At 42.5% G+C, this 16,678-nt stretch overlaps 1 protein-coding gene across 2 annotated transcripts; it reads left to right on the top strand.

Moving 5' to 3' along the window:
* The first annotated feature begins 506 nt into the window (after positions 1-506).
* RNASE10 (ribonuclease A family member 10 (inactive)) lies at positions 507-16,663 on the top strand. 2 transcript variants are annotated; one of them, XM_027553422.1, is made up of 3 exons: positions 507-3,704; positions 10,644-10,744; positions 12,749-16,663. In XM_027553422.1, exons 1-3 carry the CDS (start codon positions 3,652-3,654, stop codon positions 13,387-13,389), a joined length of 795 nt encoding a protein of 264 aa, XP_027409223.1. In that variant the 5' UTR covers positions 507-3,651; the 3' UTR covers positions 13,390-16,663. The 2 variants fall into 2 exon arrangements, with proteins under 2 accessions (XP_027409223.1, XP_027409224.1); XM_027553423.1 differs by lacking the exon at positions 507-3,704 and having other exon boundaries at positions 9,651-10,736.
* Positions 16,664-16,678: the final 15 nt, after the last annotated feature.

Raw genomic sequence — 16,678 nt, 5'->3', positions numbered from 1 at the left:
GTCATTTCGCTGCCTCCACCACCTGAAGCCTTGCCTGTGTGGCCATCTGGCTCCGCTGGATGCTTTTGTTATCTCACCTCAGTCTAAGCCAGAGAAATCAGTATAGCTTAACAAGTGTAGCTTATCAGAATGCAAGAGGTCTGGGAGTAATAACATGGTCTCTGGTGATTAAAAGATTAGAAGCCACCAGTTTGTAGTTGTGGTTGTTGATGTTGTTTTGGTTGTACCACATGGCATCTCCTGGGCTGTAAGGAGATCAGACCAGTCAATCCTAAAGGAACTCAATCCTGAATATTCATTGGAACGACTGATGCTGAAGCTCCAATACCTTGGCTATCTGATGTGAAGAGCTGACTCACTGGAAAAGACCCTGATGCTAGGAAAGATTGAAGGCAAAAGGAGAAGGGGGTGGCAGAGGATAAGACGGTTAGATAACATCACTGACACAATGGGCATGAATCTGAGCAAACTATCTGGGAGCTAGTGAAGGACAGGGAAGCCTGGTGTGCTGCAGTCCTTGTGGGTACAAAGAGTCAGACACGACTTAGTGACTGAACAACAACATGGCATGCAGGACCTTACTACTCCCCCCAGGGGCTGAAACCAAGATGCCTGCGGAGGAAGTGCAGTTTAAACCACTGGTCCACCAGACATTACTAACCCACCCAGGAACTGAAACCGTGATGCCTGCGGAGGGAGTGCAAAGTCTCAACCCTGGACCGCCACAGAAGTCCTAGGAAGCCGTCAGTTTAACTGGCATGTCCTCTTTTGACTCAGAGGTTTTTTAGCATTTGAGGTATGAAACTTGTTTGACAGCTGCCTCAAGCTGAAATACCACACAGTGACATGAGATTGGCTCTGTTTCTGAGAAATTTACTGTTTCTGTGTCATTCTGCAGTCCTTGTAAAAGAACTGTGTTACAATTACCTTCCAGCTATTTCACAAATGGTCACCTTCCCGCCAAGAGACAAACATACCACACATTTCTTTCCTAGCGCTTTTTCTTTCTCACTCTTAGTGTCTAGTACCACTATGCACCACAGGAATTGACAAGAATGCCCCCCTGACCTAAGGGTCTATTTCCATGCTTCTTCTGTCTATCCTAGAACTTCCAAGAACATCATTTTTTAGTCAGACAGATCTAAGTTCAAATGCTGTCCTTGTCATTTCCTAGCTCTGTGACCTTGAATATTTCACTGAAAGTTCCTAATGCTTTGTTTTCACATTTATAAAATGGGGATAGAGTATCAGTTACCTCACAGTATTAGATGAGAGACTGTAAATAAAGTGCTTAAGAAAATTCCCTGGCATTTAATTAGCACTTCATAAATGCTGGTTATTATTTCATCTCTCAGTGGCAGTGTACTTTGTTAAAGGAAATCACACTAAGTTGATATTGACTTTATTTTTTTTTTTTTTAATTTTTCGAATTCATTTTTATTGGAGTATAATTGATTTACAATGTTGTGTTAAGCTAAGTTGATACTGACTTTAAACCCAAGGAATGTTTGTAGTCTAATGCAAATGAACAACTTGCATTCTTTTTCCTGCTTTCTTTCTCCCAGGCCTCCACTGCTTCCAGATTCCCTCTGTTGAGGTAGGGAATGACAATTAGAGGGCGCAGTGCCCCCTAACCTTTCTTCTCTCTCCTGGCCTCTGGCACTGATTAGGCCCACATACATTCCCCCCGCCCCCACCTTGTTGTTAGACCTTAGAACATTCCATTCCTATTCTGTTCAGGGCAGTATCTGGCCACTGGCCATCTCAGATCTGACATGGCTTAGCCAAAGGCCCATGTGGAGCGAATCTTGCCAGGGCCGACTCAAGGCACTTCCTCGCAGAGCTCACATTTCCCTGAAACCTCTGACATTTTGCCTATCTCCCCCTACCCACATCCGCCAGCTGTCAGCAGGGCAAAGCAGAGGTGACTCAGAGTAGTTTGAACTATTATATGACAAAAACCCTAAACGAACAGAAAAACTGCCTGAGCTTACTTCCTCCCACACAAAGCCCTCAGATTTCCTTGTTATCCTTTCTTTTTCCTTCAAGGTAATTAAAAAAAAAAACTTTATTATGAAAAAGTATGATTAGTTTTCAAGTGCCCACCACACACAACTTCAACAATAGAGTTTTGCCCATCTTGTTTTATTTCTCCTTTCATTTTAATTTCTTAATCTGTGCTCGTTTATTCCTAAAGTATGTTTAATGCTAATTATGAGTTTATTTTTAGGACTCACCTTCTCCCTGAGTTAAAGGTGGGATTTGGGAACCAAGTGTGGACAGCTCCTTGCCCAGCCTCCCTGGTGTTCCTGACTGCTTCACAGTTGAAGTCTGGTGCAAATACAATTTCATAACCTGATCTTTTTTTTTTTTTTTTTTGACCACACCAAGTGGTATGTAAAATCTTAGCCTGATCAGGGATCCAATGCATGCCTCCTGCAGTGGAAGTGCAGAGTCTTAAACACTGGACCACTTAGGGAAGTCCCCTGATATTGATTTTTCTAATAAATAATGTTACTTACCTTCTTTATGCCAGACACTGGGCTAGGCACTGAGAACAGAAGACAGATAGACGAAGAAACTCTCAGTTCACTGGAAAATATTAACAGCAAAACGGCAAGACTGTTGGTTTGGCCTGATTATTTGTGCAGGTGCAGCAAGAGTGTTAATTTATCATATAGGTTCCTTTAGTCTTTATAAATCTAGAGTTGTATCTACTGATAAGGCCACAAAAGTATTTTCTTTCTAGAATTTTCCTTAAAGAATTTCAGATTGGACTTTTAAAAGGCTCTATTATTTGTTATCTTGAATTTAGAAAAACCAAGCCTGAGCCTAGGAAACTTTTTCCACCAGATTTTACCCATAGTACATATAAATTTGGGTAAATCCCTTTCTTCTCAAGATTCTTATGATTTCGTAAAGTCCGTGGCCAGTAAGTGGTCTTCCTACCTCCTGCAAACCTGGGACCTGATAAGCCAGGTCCTAGATGAATTTCCCTGAGAAGACTTTGTAAATATGGTTTCATCACACAGATTAAATGAACATCATTGTCAGAAGTGATATCTGGACAAGGTCTTGGTTGCATAACTGATTTTTTCTTATATTTCAGTAAAATAGAGGGCAGATTCTTACTGAATCTATCCAAATAGCTATATTGCCAAGAAAAGTAAGGAGATTTGGTAAATTTATGGCTCAAGTGTGTGGGTCAGCGAGAATCAAATATCATATTTAAATGTTTATTTCAGTTATAAAAAGCAGAGGCTAATAGTTTTCTTTGGCTTACTGAGAGTTTAAGAAGATAGAAAAAAGCCTTATTTATAGTAATATATTCAGAATAGAACATTAAAACATTAACATTAATGTAGAACAATATTCCTAACAAATAACCACAAATGTTCCTTGTTAGTTCATTTGGTCTTATACAGCTAATTCTCGTTTTGTTGGCTCTTGAGTCAGTAGTCTCAGAAGCTATCTGCTTTTTGACCAAAAAGAATTCTAGAAATCCTGACTCAGTTCACTGGTTTGGTATGAAATATGTCTAAGTGGTGTTAATTCAAAACCTGTACATCTCTTGGTATCCACAGGGGATTTGTTCCAGGACCCCCATGAATATAAAAATACAGGGATGCTCAAGTCCCTTGTAGGCATAGAATGGTGCTGTACAACTGGCCTTCCGTATTCCTGGTTTCCCCACCTGTGGATATGTAAGTGAAGTGAAAGTCGCTCAGTCGCATTCAACTCTTTGCGACCCCATGGGCTGTGTTTTTAATATATTAGTTTTTACACAAGTAATATATGAAAACCAAACACACAAAAAATGAAGAAAGCATTTTTAATCTTGCAGTACAGTATCTTAAAAAGTACAGTAGTACAGTACAACAGCTGGCATTAGGTGCTGGCTCCAATGAACAAGCAAGAAGAGTTACTGACTGGAGGAGAGAGAGGAGGGGTGAGATGGTAGAGCTGCAGGATCATCAGCAAAGGAGACAGAGGGCAAGCTGCAATTTCACCCATGCCTGACACTGATGGCACAGGTTCTGCTTCCTTGCTGCATTCAATTCTATCTCATCATGCTCATAGTCAGGCACTTCAGTCATGTCCAACTCTTTGCAACTCTATGGACTGTAGCCTGCCAATCTCCTCTGTTCGTGGGATTTTCCCACCAAGAATCCTGGAGTGGTTGTCATGCCCTCCTCCAGGGAATCTTCCTGACTCAAGGATTGAACTCTGCCTATGTTTCCTGCATTGCAGGCAGATTCTTTACCGTTGAGCCATGAAAGCAGCCTTCAATTCTATCTACCCTCTTGAAAAAACAATCCAGTGATGTCTGGTAGTTGCCCTTTATTTCTCGTCACAGATGACATGGTAGCCCTGGATTGTATTATGAATGCCTGCTGCAACCTTCATGTATCGTTCTGTGTTCTGGTCCTGTGCCCCCAAAACTATTAGTGCCTCCTCAAATAGAGAAAATCTCCTTGCCGTTTCCCGTGTTGTAAAGCTCTTCGGTTCTTCAGTCACTTCTTCCTTTTGTCTCTCTTCATCCTTTCTCTGGGCCTCCAGTTCCATCGGGTCTTCATTAGTTAGCTCCTTGTGTTGGACAGCAAGTTCCACCATTGCTTGGTGCCGCTTAGCAGTACCAACTACATGACCTCTGCTTTACATTTGCTTTCGGACATCCTGGGCTGGAAAGATTCTGTACTACTGTACTCTGTACAGTAAAGTACACAAAAGCACAACCACTTCTAGAGGATGTATGCACGTGGCAGTGTACACCAGACAAGTGAACTAACTTACATGAGTGCACATACAAACACATGTTCACATCTTTGAAAGCTCACAACTTGAAGGATTATATGTAGGGGACTTACTGTAGTGTAACTTACAGGGAAACTTATTTGCTTCTTTGGCATGCAAAACCAGTTAATAAATCATTTCCCAAAAAAATGCTGTACAAAATGTCTCAAAAGATAATTGTAAACCTGTTTCAAAGAAGTCAGTGAATGTTACACTGATTGATAAAAATGGATGAACGTAATTTTTATAGAGAATACAATCCAGAATGTCAGTGAGCTGGCATCTTTCCTAAAGGTGTAGCAAAGGTGTAGGCTGTGAGAAGACAGAGAACTTAGAGGAGTCAAAGTTCAGACGTGATTTGGGGGAGCTCATTATTTAGACTTTATTGGTTCTGAAAGTTCCTGTTGTATCAGGTTGTGGGCTCATTCATGGATCATATGTTATTAACAAAACTCCTCCAATGTCATGAAGCTGCCAAAGTCACTCATTTAGAAAGAACAAGACATAGTTCAATAATATCCCCATAGGGTCATCTACCAAATGGTCTAAGACCTAGTCAGGACCTGAAGAGGTAAAAGCCTGAATTAGGAGCATTGCAGTGATTAGAGGGGGATAAAAGAATTATAATAGTGAAAGATCTGGCAGAGGTTAGAAGGGCTGGGTTCTACAGATTGTGAGCCAGTCTGTGTATCACATTTTACAAACGTGAACTGTTAACGATTCTCAACAATAGCTGAAAATATGCATCTTACATTTGCAAGATAGTTTTGGGCATCAGTGGTAACTGATTGTTCTCTAGATCCAGGAGGAAATGACTTCAGCTGGAACAAATTATCAGGGGCAAGGAGGACAGTGTACGAGAAAGAACAATCTGTGGAAGTCGTTAGATCTGGGTCCCATTCCTGTTCTTCCACCCTGCCACCCACTACCAATGTGGCCTCAGTTTTTTGTTTTTCTATGTTTTTGCTGCACCTCACCAGGCAGCATGAGGGATCCTAGTTCTCTGACCAGAAATCCGACCCCGTGCCCACTAGTGGAAGCAAGGGATCTCAACCACTAAACCACCAGGGAAGTCCTTGGTGAAAGAAAGAGAGAGAGAGGTTGGAGGTGGGGGAGGGAGGAAGGAAGGAAGAAAGAAATTCTAGTGCTTCTTACTTTGTGAAGAAGTTGTAAGGGTCACATGAGGTCATTTCTGAGCCAAAATGCGAAGCCATCTATTAGAAAACCAAATGGCGTCCCTGGTGGCTCATCCAGGAAAAGAACCTAATCACCACATTTGCATGCTGGGAAAAAAGTCACTTCCTCTCAAGGACGTCAACTCTCTTCCAGTTTCTACAGTTTGCCAAGCAGAGCATGTATTAGGTTTCACTCTCTACTTGAGAACCACTGTTTAAAAGAATTAGTGGTGGTCAGGGTTCTTTCTACACTGTGGACAAGGGAATTTCCCCCTCATTTTTCAGTTGCAAGTGTTACTCTTTAGTGACAATTAGCTGCATATAAGAATCCAGGTCAGCCTTGGGCTGGAAGATTTCCAGTTGTGAGGAGTTTCTTAGAATGGGAGACAGAAACAAAAGAAGGGAAAGAATGCTAAACAAAGGCTTACTAATAAGGAATCTAACTCTGCTTGTGTGCCAGATAAGTATTAGGTTTTTTCCCCCAGAGTTTTTGTCACTCACACACCCTCCAAATACATAAAAGTCTTGGTTTGAGGGGGGTCATTTTTTTCAGAACTGGAAAGATTATTTGAGATGACCTGATATCTAAACACGGATCTCCATTAGATTCCAGAGTGCTCAAATGTGTGCAGAACTTGGCATCCATTTACCCTGACCCACAGAACACAATGAGGTCTAGTCTACTAAGGGTATTTGGCAAATATCTTGCTAGTGAATAATTCCTCATTATATTATGTAGTGTAGTTCTTACAGAAATGATTCTAAAGGTTAAGAAACTCCTCATAGCAAAACATGTGGTATGCCCCATTTACTATCGTGTAGTGTAATTCACAGATAAAATAACACGTTTACACTCATAAACCCAGGTAATGCACTTTCAGAGTCTGGGCACTCAGAATCATTGCTCTAACAATTCTTTCCTTTCCCTCCTGCCTAATCAGTTTTTCCTCTCTGCTTGGTCTTTATTATCAATAAGCAAGCTGTTATTTTTTCCTGTCTTAAAAAAAAAAAGCAACAAAGTAGAACACCAACCTCCTCTTGACACTCAGTCTTCTCCAGTCTCATGGCTTTATATACCTCAGTTAAGTTCAGTCGCTCAGTCGTGTCCAACTCTTTGCAACCCCATGAATGCTTATGTCTTGTAGGTCTTCATAGAACAGTTCAATTTGAGTTTCTTCAGCATTACTGGCTGGGGCATAGACTTGGATTACTGTGATATTGAATGGTTTGCCTTGGAAACAAACAGAGGTCATTCTGTTGTTTTTGAGATTGCATCCAAGTACTGCATTTTGGACTCTTTTGTTGACTATGAGGGCTACTCCATTTCTCCTAAGGGATTCTTGCCCATAGTAGTAGATATAATGGTCATCTGAGTTAAATTCACCCATTCCAGTCCATTTTAGTTCCCTGGTTCCTAAAATGCCAATGTTCACTCTTGCCATCTCCTGTTTGACCACTTCCAATTCACCTTGATTCACAGACCTAATATTCCAGGTTCCTTTGCTATATTGCTCTTTACAGCATCAGACTTTACTTCCATCACCAGTCACATCCACAACTGGGTGTTGTTTTTGTTTTGGCTCCATCTCTTCATTCTTTCTGGAGTTATTTCTCCACTGATCTCCCATAGCATATTGGGCACCTACAAACCTGGGGAGTTCCCCTTTCAGTATCCTATCATTTTGCCTTTTCATACTGTTCATGGGGTTCTCAAGGCAAGACTACTGAAGTGGTTGCCATTCTCTTCTCCAGTGGACCACATTTTGTCAGACCTCTTCACCATGACCCTTCTGTCTTGGGTGGCCCTACATGACATGGCCCATAGCTTCACTGAGTTAGACAAGGCTGTGGTCCATGTGATGAGTTTGGTTAGTTTTCTGTGATTGTGATCAGATTCTCAGAGGGCACAAACAGAACCTTGTGTGCACCAGGACCCAGGAGAAAGGAGCAGTGACCCCACAAGAGACTGACCCAGACTTGCCCGTGAGTGTCCAGGAGTCTCTAGCGGAGGCGTGGGTTGATGGTGGCCTGCTGCAGGGTTGGGGGCATTGAGTACAGCAGTGCATGCATGGGACCTTTTGAAGGAGGTTGCCATTATCTTTATCACCCCCACCATAGTTAGTAACTATAATAGCAAAAGCTAATACATTTACCCTTTTACATGCAGTGCATTGTATAATAGTCATATCATCCCTATGAAGAGCTACAGAAGATGTGAAAACTGTAGCCTAGAAAAGGAAAAAACAAGAATAAAAACCTATCCAGGGCTTCCCTTGTGGCACAGTGATAAAGAATCTGCCTGCCAATACAGGAGACACAGGTTTGATTCCTGGTCTGGGAAGATCACACATTCTGTGGAGCTAAGCCTGTGTTCCACAACTATTGAGCCTCTGCTCTAGAGCCCAGGAGCTGCAATTACTGAGCCCAAGAGCCGCAAATACTGAGTCCCACAGGCCTAGAGCCCTGTGCTCTGCAACAAGAGAAACTAACTACAATGAGAAGCTGATGCACTACAGCTAGACAGTAGCCCTTGCTCATCGCAACTAGAGAAAAGCCTGCACAGCAAGGAAGACCCAGCACAGCCCCCAAAATAAATAAATTAAATAAAGTTTAAAAACCTGTCCAGCCTAACGGTCATACTTAGACCACAGACATAGATCTTTTCTTCATATTGAATCAAGGGTTGATTTCAAATCCCTAATGCTGCTGTTGCTGCTGCTAAGTTGCTTCAGTAGGCAGCCCACCAGGCTCCTCCGTCCCTGGGATTATCCAGGCAAGAATACTGGAGTGGGTTGCCATTTCCTTCTCCAATGCATGCATGCATGCTAAGTTGCTTCAGTCGTGTCCAACTCTGTGCGACCCCATGGACAGCAGCCCACCAGGCTCCTCTGTCCACTGAATTCTCTAGGCAAGAATACTGGAGTGGGTTGCCACTTCCTTCTCCCTCAAATCCCTGCTGCTGCTGCTAGGTCGCTTCAGTCATGTCTGACTCTGTGCGACCCCATAGATGGCAGCCCACCAGGCTCCCCCGACCCTGGGATTCTCCAGGCAAGAACACTGGAGTTGGTTGCCATTTCCTTCTCCATCAAATCCCTAATAGTAACCAATTATAAAGAAGCAGGTGGCTTTCCCAATAGCTCAGCGGTAAAGAATCCGCCTGCTAACGCAGGAGACGTGGGTTCGATCCCTGGAGGGAGAATATCCCCTGGGACAGAGCATGGCAACCCACTCCACGATTCTTGCCTGGAGAATCCTATGGATACAGGAGCCTGGCAGGCTACAGTCCATAAGGTCGCAAAGAGTCCAACATGAGTTAACACTCATAAAGAAACAAATGGTGTATAAAGTTGGATGTTTTATCCCTGCTGACTCCAGACAGCTATTGGGCTCAGCAGAAGCACCTTTCCTCAGCCTTCACGTCAGAATGAAAGGGCAGAACAGACACCAAAGCTGGATAGCATGAGCAAATTGTGAGGGTGAAATGCAATAGGTGCCCAGCATGAAGTAAGTGCTCCATAATAGTTCGTTGCTGTTCTTATTAGGCTTCCCCCATGGCTAACTGGGTAAAGAATCCACCTGCGATAGTCACAGGAGACCTGGGTTAGATCCCTGGGTCAGGAAGATCCCTTAGAGAAGGAAACGGCAACCCACTCCAGTATTCTTGCCTGAAAAACCCCATGGACAGAGGAGCCTGGCAGGTTGCAGTCCAAAGGGTTGAAAGAGTCAGACATGACTGAGCGACTAAGCATGCACGCTGTTATTACTGTTACCGAATCAACATCGGCAGTGTAGAAGTCAGCCTGATAGACTTTGCAGATCACAGAAGCTGTTCCTAGACCACTATTTGAGAACTCCTGCCTGAAAGACACAGCAAATCATCCTCCTAAAGTTCTCTGTTTATGTCTAAAGAGGATTTTCATACCGCTTTAATGAGCTCCAGGATGCTTTAAAAATATCTCATGATGTCACTTTCAGCTAAAGAAATAAGTAGAATCAACACTATAACCTCTTGACTGTACTCACCAAGGCCATAGGGACTGACAGCTGCTATGGATATTCTCTTATCTAGGACTAAATAATCAGGTTTCCAAAACTTGACATGAATTTATTGGCTGAGGGTTGGAAACAGGAAGTGGAGAATGGAGAGCTGGAATAGGCTTCATAGATAAAGATATGTAAACAATCATCATTGACTCAAATAGCCAAATTTCATGAAGTCACGATACAGTTCTAAAATGCAAAAAGCAAAATAGCCATGTTGGAAGAGGGAACCAAATACAGTCCAAAGATTTTGAGATTTCAGAAATGACAGGGAAAGTTGAAAGGAAATACATGCAGAAAATAGAAGGAAATGACTGAAATTTAAGAGCAAGGTCAGGCTGCTATGAACCACAGGATAGTGGGTATAAATCAGAAGTGGAACAATTGATTGGGTAAATAAAACCATTTGCAGTTTTGCAGTTTTCCAGACTGGAGACATTTCCGATCTTGGATGTCTGGATCTGTTTCAATATCCAAGTAGCCTTACTTCAAAGTGTTCATGGGAGCAGAAAGGACAATTGGCTGTGTGTTTATTCAGTGCTAGATAGAGGGAGTGGGAGTGGAAATGGGTGTAGGAAGTAAGTCTGAGTTTAAGAGCCCAGGAACCGCAAGAGGATAACCATTTTTCTCCAGACCAGCATCCAGGGTACTTTTCCGAGAAAAGGAAAACCTGGGAGGGACAAAATTGGAAACCAAGAAGACACAAGCATCTCTGAAGCTATCTAGGTATGTAGGTAAGTCACAGTGTTGTTGGGCACTCCAGGGAAAAACATGAGAAATTCTCTTTTTAAAAAATTTAAAAAATTTGAGGGAATTCCCTGGTGGTCTAGTGAATAGGACTTCATGCTTTTGCTGTGGAAGACTTGGGTTTGATCCCTGGTTGGGGAACTAAGATCCCATAAGCTGTGCGTCATGGTTAAAAAAAAAATTTTTTTTTAAATATTTGTAACTTTACAGAAAAGTTACAACAATAATACAGTTCAGTTCAGTTCAGTTGCTCAGTCATGTCCGACTCTTTGCGACCCCATGAATTGCAGCATGCCAGGCCTCCCTGTCCATCACCAACTCCCGGAGTTCACTCAGACTCACGTCCATCAAGTCAGTGATGCCATCCAGCCATCTCATCCTCTGTCATCCCCTTCTCCTCCTGCCCCCAATCCCTCCCAGCACCAGAGTCTTTTCCAATGAGTCAACTCTTCGCATGAGGTGGCCAAAGTCCTGGAGTTTCAGCTTCAGCATCATTCCCTCCAAAGAAATCCCAGGGCTGATCTCCTTCAGAATGAACTGGTTGGATCTCCTTGCAGTCCAAGGGACTCTCAAGAGTCTTCTCCAACACCACAGTTCAAAAGCATCAATTCTTCGGCGCTCAGCCTTCCTCACAGTCCAACTCTCACATCCATACATGACCACAGGAAAAACCATAGCCTTGACTAAGGAACCCCTAAATACCCTTTGTCCAATCACAATATTTAAAATTTTTCTTTCCCTCATTAAACCTTTTTTCTTTCTTTTTCTGTAAACACACATGCACAGACATTCATATGATCTACCTTTTTTTCTTTGGCCACACTACCTGGCTTATGGGAAGTGTGGCTTATGGCCACACTACCTGGCTTAGTTCCCCCAGCCAAAGGTTGAACTCAGGCCCTATGCAGTGAGACCACAGAGTCTTAACCACTGGACTGCCAGGGAATTCCCCATATGATTTTCATTTTGAATCTTGAAGAGGAAGTTGCTTGTATTATGCCCCTGAGCAATATTTTAGGATTCATTTTCTAAGAACAAAGATATCCTCTTTGACAATTGTAGTATAAATTTCAAATTCCACATATTAAACACTGACATAGCACTCCTATCTACTGTAGCAGGCCTCTACTGGGCATGAGGCTGGCATAGCAGGACAAAGGCACGTGCTCCTTCTCCCAGCCTCTTTAGGATCTCTACTAATGATGGAACTCCAATGCTCATTTGTTTGGTTTACTTTTGTTCCATTCTTAGTCCCTATCCTCCTTAAAGAGTATAAAAACTAATCAGCAGGAAATACCCAAGTGCTAAGTGACCAATAATAGTAGAAAAGATTTGACTTGACAAGATTCAGTTGTAGCAAGGGGAAATTTGGCTCCCTCCCCACACCCTCCCCTCCCCAATCTCCCTTCCCCATTAGCCTCAGCTTAGGAGTGAAAATGAACTATAGTACTTTTTCTATTCTTTTTGATTTTTGGGGGGAAGGTGGGTAGCTGGGAGAATAATAAATACTTGAATGAGCAAAAATAAATTTGGGGAAAAAAATAGGGAGTTGGTCTCCTATGGTAATTCTAGTCTTTTACTGAGAATAAGAGTTTCTACAAGAATTTCTCTCAAGGAAAAAGTGACACTGTATTTGTCTTTTTACCTATTCTTTTTGGTGACTTGGAACTAATTTCTGTTTAAAAGTCAATTGATGTCAACCTTCCCCCCGATTCCCCATATGTGAGCCAATTACAGAACAGCTTCCCTGGTCATCTTGCAGTAGTGCAGGATCCACATATTATTCCACAGCAACAAGGAATGAATGAGAGGGCAGGAGAATGGGAAAAGATTGAGAAAGGATCTCAGCCTTGGGTAAGGGATGGGTTATGTGGAGAGGGGGAGGAGAAGACCCCAAAGACTATGCTCTCGGGGTTTTGGGGAGTTTAGGATCTCTACTGGAGCCAAGTTTCATCTCAAAGTCAGTCCTCTGTTTCCCTTCTTCCCACCAGGCAAAATGAAGCTGACTCTGGTGCAGATCTTTTTCATGATGTTGCTGCTGCTTCTGGGCCTAGGGGTGGGCCTGGGTGTGGGACTCCAGATGGCCGCAGCTGTCCTGGAGGAAAGTGATCAGCTACTGGATGAGTTTCTGTCCAGTGACTCACAGGACAAAGCTGAGGCTACTAAGGAGGGACTGGCCAGCCGAAGCACAGAAACCCTGCTGGTTAGCAACAAAGAAGTGGTGCAACCAGAAGACACCATCATCAGTGAAGATGAAGTTGGAGGAGACAGGATGCTCAGAGCTGAGGTTCTTTTACACAGCAACAAAGACTATCTTAGATCTGACGTGATGGACAGGGAATGCAATGCCCTGATGGCACTGAAGGTGAAGTCAAAAGACCACACTTGCATACCCCAGTACATATTTATCCATGAGGAACTAGATGCAGTCAAAGCTGTCTGTAAGAGTCCTGCTGTTGCCTGTGATCTCAAGGGAGGCAAATGCCACAAAAGCCCCCGTCCTTTTGATTTGACATTCTGCAAGCTATCCAAATCAGGCCAAGTGATTCCTCACTGTAATTATGTAACTTTCATTCTTGAAAAGTACATTCTTATGTCCTGTAGTGACATGAAAGTCCAGATAACATCATGAAGTAACTTTTCTTTTCTTCACCTTCTCACTTTTGTCTCCCTTTCACTTCTTTTCCTTACGGTTCTCATCCTTAAGTATTCTGCAAAGAAGGGTTTGGGAAGAGAAGCTGGACTATTCTGATAAATACAAAAATATAAATCTTCTTTCCCTAGGGTTCAACCAACTTGTATTTTGTTCCTGGGATTAGAGGTGGCAGAAGAGGGTGATGATGTCTGATCTCTGTAGGTTCTGTCTCTTGGAGTCTATCCCTTGTCCTGGAAAAAGATAAGACAGCCTCTTTCATGATCTTGGTCATTAGTCTGTTCCCTGGTCTGGAGGCCTTTAGGTGTGGAGTACAAGAGTTTAATGCATCCTTACCCATTTCCTTCCCAGCCAGCCACCACGAGCTTCTAGGGCACTCACATAAACCTCCTGGGCTTCCCAAGAAGCACTTCTCTGCTGTAGATGCAAATTAAAGTGACTCTACCTGTGACTGTATTTGAAAAACCATATGGACAAAGTTTCTTTTCCTGACCCCTGGTTGTAGGTGTACCCCCTTGGTACAGGACTATGGTGGTGCAGACCGAGATCAAACATGTTCTGGTGCAAAGACAGCATTCATTTTCCTGACCTTTCTCAACTCTTTTCCCTCCCATCTTTTACTACCTATCGTTTTGCATCTTCTCTTCCCTCCCTTTGTTTCTCCCTCATCCCCAGCCACTTTCTCCTAGTCTCATTTTCCTCTTCTTTTGGGGCTCTCCCTATTCTTTCCTTGAATCCTTTTAGAAATTCATTCAGCCAACACTGATCTCTTATGCCATGCCAGATAAGATGTTGGTCTTATAAAGAGTTTGGCATAGGGATTTAGAGGGAGGGTGGGTCAGGAGACTGATGAGAAAAGAGAACTGTTTTTTAAAACTATGTCCAATAAGTAGAATAACGCTCACATTAGATGCTCAATAGATGTAGAATGAATGGGATTGGAGGGAATTTTATTCTCATTCAGTACCTCTTTCCTTTTTTCTGAAAAACAAGAAAGTGGGTGAAAGAATATTTTTAGCAGAAAAGGTACTGGATCTACTCAGAGGAGAAATGCTATGGAGTTGAATAAATAGAGGGTGTAAGTGGTTGCCCCAGCCTATTTCCTCTGACTTCAAATCTATCAAGAAATACTTTAGACAGGCAGGGGTACAGAAGAGATCTTCAAAAATGGCAATATGGATTCACTATATGACTTGATTTTGAGACTTCCTTTCCCTAGGGTTTTTTCTGCTTTAGCCTTCTAGACTAACACACTCAAGAGTCAGGGACATCCATAAATGGGAGACTGGAGGAAGGAAAAGTTTGTCTTACTCTGCCTGGCTTTTCTTTTCTTGTTCTTTCATCATTTAGTCCCTAATTTCCCTTATCCTTCCTGTTCTTACAGGCAAGCAACCACTTAAATGTTTTGCCTGTAGCCTCTGCTCTGATTCCCCTATTTCAACATTTCCCTTTATACCTTTGACTCACCTCTCCTGGCAGTGACCTCTCAGGATGTTGGGCAGGAAGTGTGTCTACAGCTGTGGGCTGCCCTGACATTTCAGAGGTGGGTTGAAGAGTGGCAAGAGGCAAGGCACTGGACAAGGCAGATTTCTACCCTTCCTGACAGAGGATCTCTTTCAGGAGAACTAGACAAAAGGTGATTTAAGACAAGGGAGAAAAAAAAGAAGTGAGGTGTGAGAGAGGAAAGAAGACTGGCTATTAGAGAAAATCAGCCATCCAATAGGTAAACGAAAAACACTGAAGATTGGGAATGGGATGGGAAAGATTCCAAGCTTGACATCTTGACCATAAGACAAAGGATCCATTGTGTGGGGTGAACTATTAGGAGACTGGAATTGGCAAGAAACGGAAGCCAATATGTTTTCATGCACAGGTAAGACTACATCCTTTCATAGGTTTCCACCAGCACTCCACCGAGTACCTCTATCACCCTCTTTTGGTCTCCACTTTACACAAATCTCAGTGGTTAGGCTTTTATCTGACTAATTTCAGTAAGTTCAGTTCAGTTTCCTGTTTCACAAAAGCAATTTACAAAGGCTTCTGCAGGCTCCTAGTGACTTAAACAAGAAAACATAGCTTGGTAGGTGTAAAGGGTTGCTAAGATGTGGGGACTTCACTCGACAGAAATAGAAAATTAATTCCCTTGTGGTTCAGCTGGTAAAGAATTCGCCTGCAATGTGGGAGACCTGGGTTCAATCCCTGGGTTGGGAAGATCCACGGAAGAAGGGAAAGGCTACCCACTCCAATATTCTGGCCTGGAGAATTCCATGGACCGTATAGTCCACGGGGTCACAAACAGTCGGACACAACTGAGTGACTTTCACACACGTAGCTCAAATGATGCCTGATTCACAGAACTTTCACAAAGTCTTCTGGCTTCAATGTATCTCCCACTTTGCACTTCCAGGATATATGCTTAGCCCATATAACAGGTTCTCAAACCTTTTCCCAGTGTTCCTAAATTCCCAAAGCTCTGAAAACTGAAAGGTTTTCTTTCAAAGTGGTTCCCAAACTCAGTGAGATGGAAGTCTGACTGAACTGACTATGTTAGTATAATTATTATCTTTATTTATTCTCTATGATTATTAGGGCTTCCCTGGTGGCTCAGTGGTAAAGAATCCACCTGCCAACACAGGAGAGGCAGGTTCGATTTCTGGACCAGGAAAATCCCCTGGTGAAGGAAATGGCAATCCACTCCAGTATTCTTGCCTGGGAAATCCCATGGGCAGAAGAGCCTGGTGGGCTGCAGTCCCCAAGGTCGCTAAGAGTCAGACACGACTTACCAACTGAAAAACAACAATGACTATTACACATTTCAATGAGGAAATACCAAAATGTCTGATTATGAATACTGCCTCAGATAAACTCTTCTAGGGATGCATAAGTAATATATCTTATATACCCACACAATGTTGCTTTTTAAAATCCTAAAAATTCTGTTTCAAAATGCATTGGCCCTAAAAGTTTCAGGTAAGGGATTGGGACCTATATATACTACTTAGTTAGCCCTTAATTAATTTGAGTATTTAGTGAGACCATGAGCATTTTTGTGAAGACAACTCTGTTATAAATTTCTTTTAATTTTCAATACATTTATTGATCAATGGTTACCTGCTTACTGATTATCCAGTACCTCTTCAGAAGTTATAGAAATTGTATTAAACATAGAATCATGTAAGACAAGCAAGTTTTCTGACTTCTATCAAATATTGTACATGCAAATAAAAAGAGCTGAGTGGCTTAATTCATGTTCCTGAGGACTCTATGT

This window comes from Bos indicus x Bos taurus, chromosome 10 (genome assembly GCF_003369695.1).
Source record: "Bos indicus x Bos taurus breed Angus x Brahman F1 hybrid chromosome 10, Bos_hybrid_MaternalHap_v2.0, whole genome shotgun sequence".
In the NCBI taxonomy this organism is placed as follows: Eukaryota; Metazoa; Chordata; class Mammalia; order Artiodactyla; family Bovidae; genus Bos; species Bos indicus x Bos taurus.
The sequence above is the reverse complement of the archived record's forward strand: the minus strand, read 5'-3'. Positions and strand labels throughout refer to the sequence as shown.

Coding starts and splice junctions, on each gene's coding strand:
- RNASE10 (XM_027553422.1), top strand. CDS start 3,652: ATGGTGCTGTACAACTGGCCTTCCGTATTCCTGGTTTCCCCACCTGTG. Junction 3,705..10,643: donor GTTTCCCCACCTGTGGATAT/GTAAGTGAAGTG, acceptor ATTTTTCTCCAG/ACCAGCATCCAGGGTACTTT. Junction 10,745..12,748: donor GAAGCTATCTAGGTATGTAG/GTAAGTCACAGT, acceptor TCTTCCCACCAG/GCAAAATGAAGCTGACTCTG.